The sequence below is a fragment of the Hypanus sabinus genome, unplaced genomic scaffold, assembly GCF_030144855.1.
Source record: "Hypanus sabinus isolate sHypSab1 unplaced genomic scaffold, sHypSab1.hap1 scaffold_1765, whole genome shotgun sequence".
NCBI classification, from domain to species: domain Eukaryota; kingdom Metazoa; phylum Chordata; class Chondrichthyes; order Myliobatiformes; family Dasyatidae; genus Hypanus; species Hypanus sabinus.
This window is the reverse complement of record NW_026779851.1, coordinates 17,485-34,834: the sequence shown is the minus strand read 5'-3', so window position 1 is coordinate 34,834 and position 17,350 is coordinate 17,485. Positions and strand designations below refer to the sequence as shown.

Here is a 17,350-nt window from a genome sequence, read left to right as displayed (position 1 = left end):
TAGAGGGAGCTCCACACCGTGTCTGACCCGTGTCCCGGGAGCGCTCGGTGCCCACACTGGGGATAAAGTGGGGGGACACACTGTGGGGGTGATGTAGAGGGAGCTCCACACCGTGTCTGACCCGTGTCCCGGGACCGCTCGGTGCCCACACTGGGGATAAAGTGGGGGGGACACTGTGGGGGTGATGTAGAGGGAGCTCCACACCGTGTCTGACCCGTGTCCCGGGAGCACTCGGTGTCCACTCCGGGGATAAAGTGGGGGGACACACTGTGGGGGTGATGTAGAGGGAGCTCCACAACGTGTCTCACCCGTGTCCCGGGAGCGCTCGGTGTCCACACTGGGGATAAAGATGGGGGAGACACTGTGGGGGTGATGTAGAGGGAGCTCCACACCGTGTCTGACCCGTGTCCCGGGAGCGCTCGGTGCCCACACTGGGGATAAAGTGGGGGGACACACTGTGGGGGTGATGTAGAGGGAGATCCACACCGTGTCTGACCCGTGTCCCGGGAGCGCTCGGTGTCCACACTGGGGTAAAGTGGGGGGACACACTGTGGGGGTGATGTAGAGGGAGCTCCACACCGTGTCTGACCCGTGTCCCGGGAGCGCTCGGTGTCCACACTGGGGATAAAGTGGGGGGACACACTGTGGGGGTGATGTAGAGGGAGCTCCACACCGTGTCTGACCCGTGTCCCGGGAGCGCTCGGTGTCCAAACTGGGGATAAAGTGGGGGGACACACTGTGGGGGTGATGTAGAGGGAGCTCCACACAGTGTCTGACCCGTGTCCCTGGAGCACTCGGTGCCCACACTGGGGATAAAGTGTGGGGACAGACTGTGGGGGTGATGTAGAGGGAGCTCCACACCGTGTCTGACCCGTGACCCGGGAGCGTTCGGTGTCCACACTGGGGATAAAGTGGGGGGACACACTGTGGGGGTGACGTAGAGGGAGCTCCACACCATGTCTGACCCGTGAGCCGGGAGCGCTCGGTGCCCACACTGGGGATAAAGTGGGGGACACACTGTGGGGGTGATGTAGAGGGAGCTCCACACCGTGTCTGACCCGTGTCCCGGGAGCACTCGGTGCCCACACTGGGGATAAAGAGGGGGGACACACTGTGGTGGTCATGTAGAGGGAGCTCCACACCGTGTCTGACCCGTGTCCCGGGAGCACTCGGTGCCCACACTGGGGATAAAGTTGGGGGACACACTGTGGGGGTGATGTAGAGGGAGCTCCACACCGTGTCTGACCCGTGTCCCAGGAGCGCTCGGTGTCCACACTGGGGATAAAGTGGGGGGACACTGTGGGGGTGATGTAGAGGGAGCTCCACACCGTGTCTGACCCGTGTCCCGGGAGCACTCGGTGCCCACACTGGGGATAAAGTGGGGGGACACACTGTGGGGGTGATGTAGAGGGAGCTCCACACCGTGTCTGACCCGTGTCCCGGGAGCGCTCGGTGCCCACACTGGGGATAAAGTGGGGGGACACACTGTGGGGGTGATGTAGAGGGAGCTCCACACCGTGTCTGACCCGTGTCCCGGGAGCGCTCGGTGCCCACATTGGGGATAAAGGGGGGGGACACACTGTGGGGGTGATGTAGAGGGAGCTCCACACCGTGTCTGACCCGTGTCCCAGGAGCGCTCGGTGTCCACACTGGGGATAAAGTGGGGGGACACACTGTGGGGGTGAAGTAGAGGGAGCTCCACACCGTGTCTGACCCGTGTCCCGGGAGTGCTCGGTACCCACACTGGGGATAAAGTGGGGGGGACACACTGTGGGGGTGATGTAGAGGGAGCTCCGCACCGTGTCTGACCCGTGTCCCGGGAGTGCTCGGTGTCCACACTGGGGATAAAGTGGGGGGGACACTGTGGGGGTGATGTAGAGGGAGCTCCACACCGTGTCTGACCTGTGTCCCGGGAGCGCTGGGGATAAAGTGGGGGGACACACTGGGGATAAAGTGCGGGGGGGACACTGGGGATAAAGTGGGGGACACACTGTGGGGGTGATGTAGAGGGAGCTCCACACCGTGTCTGGTCCGTGACCCGGGAGCGCTCGGTGCCCACACTGGGGATAAAGTTGGGGGACACACTGTGGGGGTGATGTAGAGGGAGCTCCACACCGTGTCTGACCCGTGTCCCAGGAGCGCTCGGTGTCCACACTGGGGATAAAGTGGGGGGACACTGTGGGGGTGATGTAGAGGGAGCTCCACACCGTGTCTGACCCGTGTCCCGGGAGCACTCGGTGCCCACACTGGGGATAAAGTGGGGGGACACACTGTGGGGGTGATGTAGAGGGAGCTCCACACCGTGTCTGACCCGTGTCCCGGGAGCGCTCGGTGCCCACACTGGGGATAAAGTGGGGGGACACACTGTGGGGGTGATGTAGAGGGAGCTCCACAACGTGTCTCACCCGTGTCCCGGGAGCGCTCGGTGTCCACACTGGGGATAAAGATGGGGGAGACACTGTGGGGGTGATGTAGAGGGAGCTCCACACCGTGTCTGACCCGTGTCCCGGGAGCGCTCGGTGCCCACACTGGGGATAAAGTGGGGGGACACACTGTGGGGGTGATGTAGAGGGAGATCCACACCGTGTCTGACCCGTGTCCCGGGAGCGCTCGGTGTCCACACTGGGGTAAAGTGGGGGGACACACTGTGGGGGTGATGTAGAGGGAGCTCCACACCGTGTCTGACCCGTGTCCCGGGAGCGCTCGGTGTCCACACTGGGGATAAAGTGGGGGGACACACTGTGGGGGTGATGTAGAGGGAGCTCCACACCGTGTCTGACCCGTGTCCCGGGAGCGCTCGGTGTCCAAACTGGGGATAAAGTGGGGGGACACACTGTGGGGGTGATGTAGAGGGAGCTCCACACAGTGTCTGACCCGTGTCCCTGGAGCACTCGGTGCCCACACTGGGGATAAAGTGTGGGGACAGACTGTGGGGGTGATGTAGAGGGAGCTCCACACCGTGTCTGACCCGTGACCCGGGAGCGTTCGGTGTCCACACTGGGGATAAAGTGGGGGGACACACTGTGGGGGTGACGTAGAGGGAGCTCCACACCATGTCTGACCCGTGAGCCGGGAGCGCTCGGTGCCCACACTGGGGATAAAGTGGGGGACACACTGTGGGGGTGATGTAGAGGGAGCTCCACACCGTGTCTGACCCGTGTCCCGGGAGCACTCGGTGCCCACACTGGGGATAAAGAGGGGGGACACACTGTGGTGGTCATGTAGAGGGAGCTCCACACCGTGTCTGACCCGTGTCCCGGGAGCACTCGGTGCCCACACTGGGGATAAAGTTGGGGGACACACTGTGGGGGTGATGTAGAGGGAGCTCCACACCGTGTCTGACCCGTGTCCCAGGAGCGCTCGGTGTCCACACTGGGGATAAAGTGGGGGGACACTGTGGGGGTGATGTAGAGGGAGCTCCACACCGTGTCTGACCCGTGTCCCGGGAGCACTCGGTGCCCACACTGGGGATAAAGTGGGGGGACACACTGTGGGGGTGATGTAGAGGGAGCTCCACACCGTGTCTGACCCGTGTCCCGGGAGCGCTCGGTGCCCACACTGGGGATAAAGTGGGGGGACACACTGTGGGGGTGATGTAGAGGGAGCTCCACACCGTGTCTGACCCGTGTCCCGGGAGCGCTCGGTGCCCACATTGGGGATAAAGGGGGGGGACACACTGTGGGGGTGATGTAGAGGGAGCTCCACACCGTGTCTGACCCGTGTCCCAGGAGCGCTCGGTGTCCACACTGGGGATAAAGTGGGGGGACACACTGTGGGGGTGAAGTAGAGGGAGCTCCACACCGTGTCTGACCCGTGTCCCGGGAGTGCTCGGTACCCACACTGGGGATAAAGTGGGGGGGACACACTGTGGGGGTGATGTAGAGGGAGCTCCGCACCGTGTCTGACCCGTGTCCCGGGAGTGCTCGGTGTCCACACTGGGGATAAAGTGGGGGGGACACTGTGGGGGTGATGTAGAGGGAGCTCCACACCGTGTCTGACCTGTGTCCCGGGAGCGCTGGGGATAAAGTGGGGGGACACACTGGGGATAAAGTGCGGGGGGGACACTGGGGATAAAGTGGGGGACACACTGTGGGGGTGATGTAGAGGGAGCTCCACACCGTGTCTGGTCCGTGACCCGGGAGCGCTCGGTGCCCACACTGGGGATAAAGTTGGGGGACACACTGTGGGGGTGATGTAGAGGGAGCTCCACACCGTGTCTGACCCGTGTCCCAGGAGCGCTCGGTGTCCACACTGGGGATAAAGTGGGGGGACACTGTGGGGGTGATGTAGAGGGAGCTCCACACCGTGTCTGACCCGTGTCCCGGGAGCACTCGGTGCCCACACTGGGGATAAAGTGGGGGGACACACTGTGGGGGTGATGTAGAGGGAGCTCCACACCGTGTCTGACCCGTGTCCCGGGAGCGCTCGGTGCCCACACTGGGGATAAAGTGGGGGGACACACTGTGGGGGTGATGTAGAGGGAGCTCCACAACGTGTCTCACCCGTGTCCCGGGAGCGCTCGGTGTCCACACTGGGGATAAAGATGGGGGAGACACTGTGGGGGTGATGTAGAGGGAGCTCCACACCGTGTCTGACCCGTGTCCCGGGAGCGCTCGGTGCCCACACTGGGGATAAAGTGGGGGGACACACTGTGGGGGTGATGTAGAGTGAGATCCACACCGTGTCTGACCCGTGTCCCGGGAGCGCTCGGTGTCCACACTGGGGTAAAGTGGGGGGACACACTGTGGGGGTGATGTAGAGGGAGCTCCACACCGTGTCTGACCCGTGTCCCGGGAGCGCTCGGTGTCCACACTGGGGATAAAGTGGGGGGACACACTGTGGGGGTGATGTAGAGGGAGCTCCACACCGTGTCTGACCCGTGTCCCGGGAGCGCTCGGTGTCCAAACTGGGGATAAAGTGGGGGGACACACTGTGGGGGTGATGTAGAGGGAGCTCCACACAGTGTCTGACCCGTGTCCCTGGAGCACTCGGTGCCCACACTGGGGATAAAGTGTGGGGACAGACTGTGGGGGTGATGTAGAGGGAGCTCCACACCGTGTCTGACCCGTGACCCGGGAGCGTTCGGTGTCCACACTGGGGATAAAGTGGGGGGACACACTGTGGGGGTGACGTAGAGGGTGCTCCACACCGTGTCTGACCCGTGAGCCGGGAGCGCTCGGTGCCCACATTGGGGATAAAGTGGGGGGACACTGTGGGGGTGATGTAGAGGGAGCTCCACACCATGTCTGACCCGTGTCCCGGGAGCACTCGGTGTCCACACTGGGGATAAAGTGCGGGACACACTGTGGGGGTGATGTAGAGGGAGCTCCACACCGTGTCTGACTCGTGTCCCGGGAGCACTCGGTGTCCACACTGGGGATAAAGTGGGGGACACACTGTGGGGGTGATGTAGAGGGAGCTCCACACCGTGTCTGGTCCGTGACCCGGGAGCGCTCGGTGCCCACACTGGGGATAAAGTGGGGGGACACACTGTGGGGGTGATGTAGAGGGAGCTCCACACCGTGTCTGACCCGTGTCCCGGGAGCGCTCGGTGCCCACACTGGGGATAAAGTGGGGGGACACACTGTGGGGGTGATGTAGAGGGAGCTCCACAACGTGTCTCACCCGTGTCCCGGGAGCGCTCGGTGTCCACACTGGGGATAAAGATGGGGGAGACACTGTGGGGGTGATGTAGAGGGAGCTCCACACCGTGTCTGACCCGTGTCCCGGGAGCGCTCGGTGCCCACACTGGGGATAAAGTGGGGGGACACACTGTGGGGGTGATGTAGAGTGAGATCCACACCGTGTCTGACCCGTGTCCCGGGAGCGCTCGGTGTCCACACTGGGGTAAAGTGGGGGGACACACTGTGGGGGTGATGTAGAGGGAGCTCCACACCGTGTCTGACCCGTGTCCCGGGAGCGCTCGGTGTCCACACTGGGGATAAAGTGGGGGGACACACTGTGGGGGTGATGTAGAGGGAGCTCCACACCGTGTCTGACCCGTGTCCCGGGAGCGCTCGGTGTCCAAACTGGGGATAAAGTGGGGGGACACACTGTGGGGGTGATGTAGAGGGAGCTCCACACAGTGTCTGACCCGTGTCCCTGGAGCACTCGGTGCCCACACTGGGGATAAAGTGTGGGGACAGACTGTGGGGGTGATGTAGAGGGAGCTCCACACCGTGTCTGACCCGTGACCCGGGAGCGTTCGGTGTCCACACTGGGGATAAAGTGGGGGGACACACTGTGGGGGTGACGTAGAGGGTGCTCCACACCGTGTCTGACCCGTGAGCCGGGAGCGCTCGGTGCCCACATTGGGGATAAAGTGGGGGGACACTGTGGGGGTGATGTAGAGGGAGCTCCACACCATGTCTGACCCGTGTCCCGGGAGCACTCGGTGTCCACACTGGGGATAAAGTGCGGGACACACTGTGGGGGTGATGTAGAGGGAGCTCCACACCGTGTCTGACTCGTGTCCCGGGAGCACTCGGTGTCCACACTGGGGATAAAGTGGGGGACACACTGTGGGGGTGATGTAGAGGGAGCTCCACACCGTGTCTGGTCCGTGACCCGGGAGCGCTCGGTGCCCACACTGGGGATAAAGTGGGGGACACACTGTGGGGGTGATGTAGAGGGAGCTCCACACCATGTCTGACCCGTGTCCCGGGAGTGCTCGGTGCCCACACTGGGGATAAAGTGGGGGGACACACTGTGGGGGTGACGTAGAGGGAGCTCCACACCGTGTCTGACCCGTGAGCCGGGAGCGCTCGGTGCCCACACTGGGGATAAAGTGGGGGACACACTGTGGGGGTGATGTAGAGGGAGCTCCACACCGTGTCTGACCCGTGTCCCGGGAGCACTCGGTGCCCACACTGGGGATAAAGAGGGGGGACACACTGTGGTGGTCATGTAGAGGGAGCTCCACACCGTGTCTGACCCGTGTCCCGGGAGCACTCGGTGCCCACACTGGGGATAAAGTTGGGGGACACACTGTGGGGGTGATGTAGAGGGAGCTCCACACCGTGTCTGACCCGTGTCCCAGGAGCGCTCGGTGTCCACACTGGGGATAAAGTGGGGGGACACTGTGGGGGTGATGTAGAGGGAGCTCCACACCGTGTCTGACCCGTGTCCCGGGAGCACTCGGTGCCCACACTGGGGATAAAGTGGGGGGACACACTGTGGGGGTGATGTAGAGGGAGCTCCACACCGTGTCTGACCCGTGTCCCGGGAGCGCTCGGTGCCCACACTGGGGATAAAGTGGGGGGACACACTGTGGGGGTGATGTAGAGGGAGCTCCACACCGTGTCTGACCCGTGTCCCGGGAGCGCTCGGTGCCCACATTGGGGATAAAGGGGGGGGACACACTGTGGGGGTGATGTAGAGGGAGCTCCACACCGTGTCTGACCCGTGTCCCAGGAGCGCTCGGTGTCCACACTGGGGATAAAGTGGGGGGACACACTGTGGGGGTGAAGTAGAGGGAGCTCCACACCGTGTCTGACCCGTGTCCCGGGAGTGCTCGGTACCCACACTGGGGATAAAGTGGGGGGGACACACTGTGTGGGTGATGTAGAGGGAGCTCCGCACCGTGTCTGACCCGTGTCCCGGGAGTGCTCGGTGTCCACACTGGGGATAAAGTGGGGGGGACACTGTGGGGGTGATGTAGAGGGAGCTCCACACCGTGTCTGACCTGTGTCCCGGGAGCGCTGGGGATAAAGTGGGGGGACACACTGGGGATAAAGTGCGGGGGGGACACTGGGGATAAAGTGGGGGACACACTGTGGGGGTGATGTAGAGGGAGCTCCACACCGTGTCTGGTCCGTGACCCGGGAGCACTCGGTGCCCACACTGGGGATAAAGTTGGGGGACACACTGTGGGGGTGATGTAGAGGGAGCTCCACACCGTGTCTGACCCGTGTCCCAGGAGCGCTCGGTGTCCACACTGGGGATAAAGTGGGGGGACACTGTGGGGGTGATGTAGAGGGAGCTCCACACCGTGTCTGACCCGTGTCCCGGGAGCACTCGGTGCCCACACTGGGGATAAAGTGGGGGGACACACTGTGGGGGTGATGTAGAGGGAGCTCCACACCGTGTCTGACCCGTGTCCCGGGAGCGCTCGGTGCCCACACTGGGGATAAAGTGGGGGGACACACTGTGGGGGTGATGTAGAGGGAGCTCCACACCGTGTCTGACCCGTGTCCCGGGAGCGCTCGGTGCCCACATTGGGGATAAAGGGGGGGGACACACTGTGGGGGTGATGTAGAGGGAGCTCCACACCGTGTCTGACCCGTGTCCCAGGAGCGCTCGGTGTCCACACTGGGGATAAAGTGGGGGGACACACTGTGGGGGTGAAGTAGAGGGAGCTCCACACCGTGTCTGACCCGTGTCCCGGGAGTGCTCGGTACCCACACTGGGGATAAAGTGGGGGGGACACACTGTGGGGGTGATGTAGAGGGAGCTCCGCACCGTGTCTGACCCGTGTCCCGGGAGTGCTCGGTGTCCACACTGGGGATAAAGTGGGGGGGACACTGTGGGGGTGATGTAGAGGGAGCTCCACACCGTGTCTGACCTGTGTCCCGGGAGCGCTGGGGATAAAGTGGGGGGACACACTGGGGATAAAGTGCGGGGGGGACACTGGGGATAAAGAGGGAGCTCCACACCGTGTCTGACCCGTGTCCCGGGAGCGCTGGGGATAAAGTGGGGGGACACACTGGGGATAAAGTGCGGGGGACACACTGGGGATAAAGTGGGGGGATACACTGTGGGGGTGATGTAGAGGGAGCTCCACACCGTGTCTGACCCGTGTCCCGGGAGCACTCGGTGCCCACACTGGGGATAAAGTGGGGGGACACTGTGGGGGTGATGTAGAGGGAGCTCCACACCGTGTCTGACCCGTGTCCCGGGAGCACTCGGTGCCCACACTGGGAATAAAGTGGGGGGACACACTGTGGGGGTGATGTAGAGGGAGCTTCACACCGTGTCTGACCCGTGTCCCGGGAGCGCTCGGTGCCCACACTGGAGACAAAGTGGGGGGACACACTGTGGGGGTGATGTAGAGGGAGCTCCACACCATGTCTGACCCGTGTCCCGGAAGCGCTCGGCGTCCACTCTGGGGATAAAGTGGGGGGGGGGGGGACACTGTGGGGGTGATGTAGAGGGAGCTCCACACCGTGTCTGACCCGTGTCCCTGGAGCACTCGGTGTCCACACTGGGGATAAAGTGGGGGACACACTGTGGGGGTGATGTAGAGGGAGCTCCACACCGTGTCTGACCCGTGTCCCAGGAGCGCTCGGTGTCCACACTGGGGATAAAGTGGGGGGACACACTGTGGGGGTGAAGTAGAGGGAGCTCCACACCGTGTCTGACCCGTGTCCCGGGAGTGCTCGGTACCCACACTGGGGATAAAGTGGGGGGGACACACTGTGGGGGTGATGTAGAGGGAGCTCCGCACCGTGTCTGACCCGTGTCCCGGGAGTGCTCGGTGTCCACACTGGGGATAAAGTGGGGGGGACACTGTGGGGGTGATGTAGAGGGAGCTCCACACCATGTCTGACCTGTGTCCCGGGAGCGCTGGGGATAAAGTGGGGGGACACACTGGGGATAAAGTGCGGGGGGGACACTGGGGATAAAGAGGGAGCTCCACACCGTGTCTGACCCGTGTCCCGGGAGCGCTGGGGATAAAGTGGGGGGACACACTGGGGATAAAGTGCGGGGGACACACTGGGGATAAAGTGTGGGGACAGACTATGGGGGTGATGTAGAGGGAGCTCCACACCGTGTCTGACCCGTGACCCGGGAGCGTTCGGTGTCCACACTGGGGATAAAGTGGGGGGACACACTGTGGGGGTGACGTAGAGGGAGCTCCACACCATGTCTGACCCGTGTCCCGGGAGTGCTCGGTGCCCACACTGGGGATAAAGTGGGGGGACACACTGTGGGGGTGACGTAGAGGGAGCTCCACACCGTGTCTGACCCGTGAGCCGGCAGCGCTCGGTGCCCACATTGGGGATAAAGTGGGGGGACACTGTGGGGGTGATGTAGAGGGAGCTCCACACCGTGTCTGACCCGTGACCCGGGAGCGCTCGGTGCCCACACTGGGGATAAAGTGGGGGGACACTGTGGGGGTGATGTAGAGGGAGCTCCACACTGTGTCTAGAACTGGGGATAAAGTGAGGGTGAAATCGTCAGAGAGAGCTAACCCAGACTACACCGATCGCTTGAACAAGCAGGCAGCAGCTCTGAATGGAAAGCTTCCTGCTCCCTGAGGAGTTCAGTGCTGATCTCGACGAGCACAAAACAACAGCAAGGACAGCCAACAGGAGGACGAACAGTGGGAATCGAACATTTTGTTCCATCTTTGTCTGCATTCGACTGCCAAGAGCAGGGTAGTGATGGATTTATGAGGTGTTGGGCAGATGTGTGCTTCACACTGAGAAGACAAGATGATTAGCTGGAGCTACCAAGCATCGCACCGTTTTTTAACACCAGGAACTGTTTGCTCTCTGCACGCAACAGCAGGAGACCAGTAGGCTTCTCGTTTCTGTATGTCACACTGGGACTTTTACTGTGCATGGTTCCCGGTACTGAGTGTCACACCAGGAGTATTCCCACACCTCCTCTCTCCCTGTGTCTGTCACCTCTTCCCTCCCCTACAGCCCTCCCTCCCTCCCCGTCTCAGTCACCCCCTCCCTCCCCTACACCCCTCCCCGTCTCCATCACCCCCTCCCTCCCCTTCCTCCCTGTCTCAGTCACCCCCTCCCTCCCCTACACCCCCACGTCTCCATCACCCCTCCCTCACCCACACTCCTCCCCGTCTACGTCACCCCTCCCTCCCCCACACCCCTCCCCGTCTCCGTCACCCGCTCCCTCCCCCACACCCCTCCCCGTCTCCGTCACCCGCTCCCTCCCCCACACCCCTCCCCGTCTCCGTCACCCCCTCCCTCCCCTACACCCCTCCCCGTCTCCGTCACCCCTCCCCGTCTCCATCACCCCCTCACTCCCCTCCCTCCCTCCCCATCTCAGTCACCCCCTCCCTCCCCTACACCCCCACGTCTCCATCACCCCTCCCTCACCCACACTCCTCCCCGTCTACGTCACCCCCTCCCTCCCCCACACCCCTCCCCGTCTCCATCACCCCCTCCCTCCCCTACACCCCTCCCCGTCTCCGTCACCCGCTCCCTCCCCCACACCCCTCCCCGTCTCCGTCACCCCCTCTCTCCCCCACACCCCTCCCCGTCTCCGTCACCCCCTCCCTTACCCACACTCCTCCCTGTCTCCGTCACCCCCCTCCCTCCCCTACACCCCTCCCCGTCTCCGTCACCCCCTCCCTCCCTAACACTCCTCCCCGTCTCCGTCACCCCCTCCCTCCCCCACACCCCACGTCTCCGTCACCCCCTCCCTCCCCCACACCCCACGTCTCCGTCACCCCCTCCCTCCCCCACACCCCACGTCTCCGTCACCCCTCCCTCCCCGTCTCCGTCACCCCCTCCCTCCCCCACACACCTCCCTGTCTCCGTCACCCGCTCCCTCCCCTACACCCCCCGTCTCCGTCACCCCCTCCCTCCCCTACACCCCCACGTCTCCATCACCCCCTCCCTCCCCTACACCCCCCGCCTGCGTCACCCCCTCACTCCCCCACACACCTCCCTGTCTCCGTCACCCGCTCCCTCCCCTACACCCCCCTGTCTCCGTCACCCCCTCCCTCCCCTACACCCCTCCCCGTCTCCGTCATCCCCTCCCTCCCCTACACCCCCCGTCTCCGTCACCCCTCCCTCCCCTACACCCATCCCCGTCTCCGTCACCCCCTCCCTCCCCTACACCTCCCTGTCTCTGTCACCCCCTCCCTCTCCTACACCCATCCCCGCTCCCCCTCCCTCCCCTACACCCCTCCCCGTCTCCGTCACCCCCTCCCTCCCCAACACCCCTCCCCGTCTCCGTCACCCCCTCCCTCCCCAACACCCTTCCATCTCAACCCTCGTGTGTAATTCGCTTATATCCTCCACGTGCCTGTTAGCTCCCCACCCCTGCCATCCCGCTGATCTCTGTAACCTCTCACATCAGCCACAGAACCAACAGGTTCTGCGTTAGCACACGTGCCACCTCCCGTCTGCCCAGAGGGTGGACCGATCTCTCTGTTGGCGGCCCTGATCTTCTCCGTCACTGCTGTGAACTGCAGGAGGAACTCGGCCTCTCCCGGGAGGCGAGGAACTGTGGACATGCTCCATCCGGGATGTTGTTACCATCAGGGAGGAGGCAGCGAGCCTGAAGACTCACACTCAGCAATTCAGGAAGAGGTCTCTCCTTGAACCCACCAGCACGACCTCACTATTCCTTACATTCATCGTAACTTGTAGTAATTTTTTATGCCTTGCAGGTCAGTAACATTTTCTGAATCCCTGACCCCACCTCTGTGTTGTGCACTGATTTCCAGACAAAGAAGCCAACGTAATCCAGGACCCTCTTCCTCACTTCTCCCCTCTCTAGTTGGGCGGGGATACAAAATGCTGAAAGCACGTACCCTGGGGCTCGAGGAGAGCGGCGATCCCACTGAAACCGATCTTATACCTCAACAACTGGCATTCAGGCCTTCTGCTCCTTGCCAAACTGTTCGTGTGCTCAGTCCCGTCGATCTGCTCCCGGACCAACCCCTCCCATCCACGTACTCATCCAAACTTCGCTTCAACGTTGAATTTCAACCCACACCCACCACTTCAGCCGGCAGCTTGTTCCACACTCTCACCACCTTCTGAATGAAGGCCATCTCCCTTCAACATTTCAACCTCTCACCCATTACCCCATGACCTCTAGCTCTCTCCTCACTCAACCTCACTGGAAATGTTTCTCCCCTTCCCTCCCGGTCCTGAAGATGGGTCTCTGCCTCAAACAGCTCGTTCCCCTTCCTTCCCGGTCCTGAAGATGGGTCTCTGCCTCAAACAGCTCGTTCCCCTTCCTTCCCGGTCCTGAAGAAGGGTCTGCCTCAAACAGCTCGTTCCCCTTCCTTCCCGGTCCTGAAAAAGGGTCTCTGCCTCAAACAGCTCGTTCCCCTTCCTTCCCGGTCCTGAAAAAGGGTCTCTGCCTCAAACAGCTCGTTCCCCTTCCTTCCCGGTCCTGAAAAAGGGTCTCTGCCTCAAACAGCTCGTTCCCCTTCCTTCCCGGTCCTGAAGAAGGGTCTCTGCCTCAAACAGCTCGTTCCCCTTCCTTCCCGGTCCTGAAGAAGGGTCTCTGCCTCAAACAGCTCGTTCCCCTTCCTTCCCGGTCCTGAAGATGGGTCTCTGCCTCAAACAGCTCGTTCCCCTTCCTTCCCGGTCCTGAAAAAGGGTCTCTACATTTTGTGTAAGCTGCTTAGTGGGAAAAGCCTGATTGAACTGACCCTATCTGTCCTCATAATTTTGTATGCCTCTATCATATCTCCTCTCATTCTCCCACACTCCAGGGAATGAAGTCCTAACTTGTTCAACTTCTCCTTGTAACTGCGACCTCAAGTCCAGGCAGCATCCTTGTAAACGCTCTTTGTTATATGACTATTGATTGGTCCCCTTCTACGATAAGGTGGCAGCTCTTGGCCGCGTGACCTACCCCATTAAAACTTTGCACTGCCCTTTCTAGCTGTGACACCTTATTCTGCTTTCTGTGTTACTTCTAAGTACTGACACGTAGACTTGGTATGAGATTATGAAAAGCAAAGATAGAGACGACACAAAGCTGCAACGACCAACATCAGTCAACATCTTGCGTAAGGTGAGGGGAGGTGTCAGAGGTGGGTTTTCTCTTTAAACAAAGAGCGGGTCATGTCGAGAACGCACTGCCAGAGGGGTGGTTGAGACTGACACGGGGGACATTGAAGAGACTCGCACATGGAGTTCAACCAGAAAAGTGTGGAGTGATTCACCTTCGAAGGTCAGTGTGGAGGAAGAGAGGGACGCTGGGGTCCATGTCCATAGATCCCTCAGAGTGGCCGCACAGGTTGACAGGGTCGTTAAGAGGGCGTTGACTGCATTAGTCAGGGGATTGAGCTCAACGTTACAGTTCGATAAAGCCCCGGGTACTCCAATAAAACTCGGCGCACTGCAGGGACGGTAGTGGAGGTGCTCTGATGTGCGGAGAATGGAGGGGACTGGACGCTGTGCCGGCAGGAGGAATTAGATTCACTGGGCATCAGCACATGGTGGGCTGTTTCATGCTCATTAATTCCTCATGTCCCCCTCTCCAGCTCACTCACACTGTTCCCTAATCTGGGCCCGTACAGAGACGGGTGAAGGAAAGTGGAGTGTAGGAGGGGAGGGGGAGACCGATGCTGCAGGAGGTTTCGGCACACTCCGTGGCCACTTTATCAGACACCTCCTGTACCTAATGGAGTGGCCGCTGAGTGTATGTCTGTGGTCTCCTGCTGCTCTGGCCTGTCGATATCACCGACATTATCGCTCTGCTTTCAGAGAAGCTCTTCTGCGCACCGCTGTTGTAACATAGAATAGTACAGCACAGTACAGGCCCTTCAGCCCATAATGTTGTGCTGACCCTTAAACCCTGCCTCTCATATAACCCCCAACCTTAAATTCCTCCATATACCTGTCTAGTAGTCTCTTAAACTTCACTCGTGTATCTGCCTCCACTACTGACTCAGGCAGTGCATTCCACGCACCAACCACTCTCTGAGCGAAAAACCTTCCTCTAATATCCCCCTTGAACTTCCCTCCCCGTACCTTAAAGCCATGTCCTCTTGTACTGAGCAGTGGTGCCCTGGGGAAGAGGCGCTGGCTGTCCACTCTATCTATTCCTCTTAATATCTTGTACACCTCTATCATGTCTCCTCTCATCCTCCTCCTCTCCAATGAGTAAAGCCCTGGCTCCCTTAATCTCTGATCATAATCCACACTCTCTAAACCAGGCAAAATCCTGGTAAATCTCCTCAGTACCCTTTCCAATGCTTCCACATCCTTCCTATAGTGAGGCGACCAGAACTGGACACAGTACTCCAAGTGTGGCCGAACCAGAGTTTTATAGAGCTGCATCATTACCTCGCGACTCTTAAACTCTATCCCTCGACTTATGAAAGCTAACACCCCATAAGATTTCTTAACTACCCTATCTACCTGTGAGGCAACTTTCAGGGATCTGTGGACACGTACCCCCAGCTCTCTCTGCTCCTCCACACTACCAAGTATCCTGCCATTTACTTTGTACTCTGCCTTGGAGTTTGTCCTTCCAAAGTGTACCACCTCACACTTCTCCGGGTTGAACTGCATCTGCCACTTCTCAGCCCACTTCAGCATCCCATCAATGTCTCTGTGCAACCTTCGACAATCCTCTACACTATCTACATCACCACCAACCTTTGTGCCGTCTGCAAACTTGCCAACTCACCCTTTTACCCCTACATCCAGGTTGTTAATAACAAAGTCACGAGAAATAGAGGTCCCAGAACAGATCCTTATGGGACACCACCAGTCACAACCCTCCAATCCGAATGTACTCCCTCCACTATGACCCTCTGCTTTCAGCAGGCAAGCCAATTCTGAATGGTAACGTGTGGTTGGTTGAGTTACTATGGCCGCTCGCTGGATGTTTGTCACTATGCTCTGTTGTATGTGTGACTATCCCGGGGGAACAGCAGTTTCTCAGATGCCCGAACCACCCTGCCTGGCACGGAACAAAGTCCCCGTTCTGATCTTTGACCACTGAACCTCTCACCCGTGCCTGCGGGCTTTTCTGCACCGAGCTGCTGCCACACGATTGGCCGATCAGACACTTGTGTCACTACCAGCGCTGACGAACTGCTCCGCAGCACGACACCGTCCACCCCCCTCCACAACCGGGCCGGGAAGAAGAAGCAGGCTGTACTCACGGGAAGACGAAGAAGAGAGACGTGGAGCCCACGAGGAAGGTGGCGGCGGCCGACACCGGGATGTACTTGCTGGGTTTGAAGCTCCCCTCCGTTCCCGATGGCATATTGCTCTGGCTCCCGGCTCCCTCAGCAGCATAGCAGGGTCCCAGTGCAGGCGGGAAACGGGGGGGTGGGGAGGAGGGAAGGGAGGGAGGGAAGAGTCGCTCCTGGGTGAGAGGGGAGGTGTGATGGGGCGGGGAGCGGCGTCAAGGCCTCCAAAGGCGGGGGCAGAGAGAGAAGGAGATGCAACGAAGGAGGGTGTCCCCAAGACGGACAGCTGCTGGGTTTGGAGCAGGACCCTGTTCCGTTTCGATAAGCGGGAGGGAGAAAGAGTGGTGGAAATTGTACGATTGATCTCGGCTCAGCTGTCCTGGATAGGACGCGGTCAAACCCGAGGTGATTAAGTAGTCTGCGGGGCCTGAGCGGGGTGGAATCGAAGTGTAGGTTATTACACGGGCTATTTACATCAGCGGCTCTCAGATCCGGACCGGGAACTGCAGAGGTGGCAGTGAGCTTTGGGCAGGAGGGTGGGGATGAGTTAACTCAAATGAGCAAAAGGAGGGTTTTTTTTTGGAAAAGGAACCGGGAAGGGGGAACGTGGGAGAAAGATATCAGGGATCTGGTGAGGAAAATTGCTGGCCGTGGAGAGTAAAACCGTTTTAACACCACTTGATGAATCCTCTCGGCGGTCCGCAGGCGGAGATCCAGGCGCGGAGGCAGCTGTGGAGCTCACTCACTCCTGGTTTGGGGTGGGACGCCTCAGTGGAGTAGGGTAGACAGCGTCACTGTGCACCCCCGCGCCCCCCCCCCCACCTCTGTCCTCTTTGCCGATTAGCTTCGTCTGTATTCCTCTCGAGACCAATCAGCCAACATCCATCAAGCAGGGGTGGGGGGGGTGGGGCAAGGGGAGCCCCTCTCGGAGGGTGCAGGCCTCTGAGCTGGGTGCCAAACGAGTGCTGAGACCACCTCCTACGGGAAGCTGGGGGCCCCCGACAGGCCCCGCACCTCTGGCTGCCGCGGGAAGTAAAGGCAGTGTGCCCAAGCCCCTCCGCAGGTCCGTCTGCCCAGTTCTTCCTTTGAACTCGATCAGTTTCTGTCCGTCGGTTTCCGAGCCGACCCAGGGAAGTGTCAGACCTCCTCGTCTACATTGGGGAGACGGCCTGTCTCGGGGCAGCGGGTCCTCCGGCTGGCTCTCTACTCTGCTTTCTCTTCTTCCTGTCGGCCGTGCGCCGGGAAACAAAGAGAGATTTTCAGTACCCCAGGAGCGAGAGGGAACCGCCCCACCACTCACCCTCATTTGCCCCCTTTCACATTTTTCACGCGCTTCTCAAAGCAGGCTTCAACAGAAGGCAGAAGGGTTCCGGCGGGCTCGGAATTGCGACTTCAGACCAGTTTTACCAGTGGTGAGGTTCAAATACCTTTCCACATCTACCTGCCACAAATCCTTCAGATTATTAATTTCAGAGTCAGAATCAC

The 17,350-nt window shown here is 60.6% G+C and overlaps 1 protein-coding gene across 1 annotated transcript in view; it reads right to left on the bottom strand.

Annotated features, from left to right (window-relative positions):
* The window catches only part of LOC132387364 (palmitoyltransferase ZDHHC5-like), a 42,036-nt gene extending 24,951 nt beyond the window's left edge, over positions 1 to 17,085 (bottom strand). The window contains exon 1 of the mRNA XM_059959735.1: positions 15,836 to 17,085. Within this exon, the coding sequence (XP_059815718.1) occupies positions 15,836 to 15,939 (104 nt within the window). The 5' untranslated portion in view covers positions 15,940 to 17,085. The remainder of the gene's footprint in view (positions 1 to 15,835) is intronic.
* Positions 17,086 to 17,350: the final 265 nt, after the last annotated feature.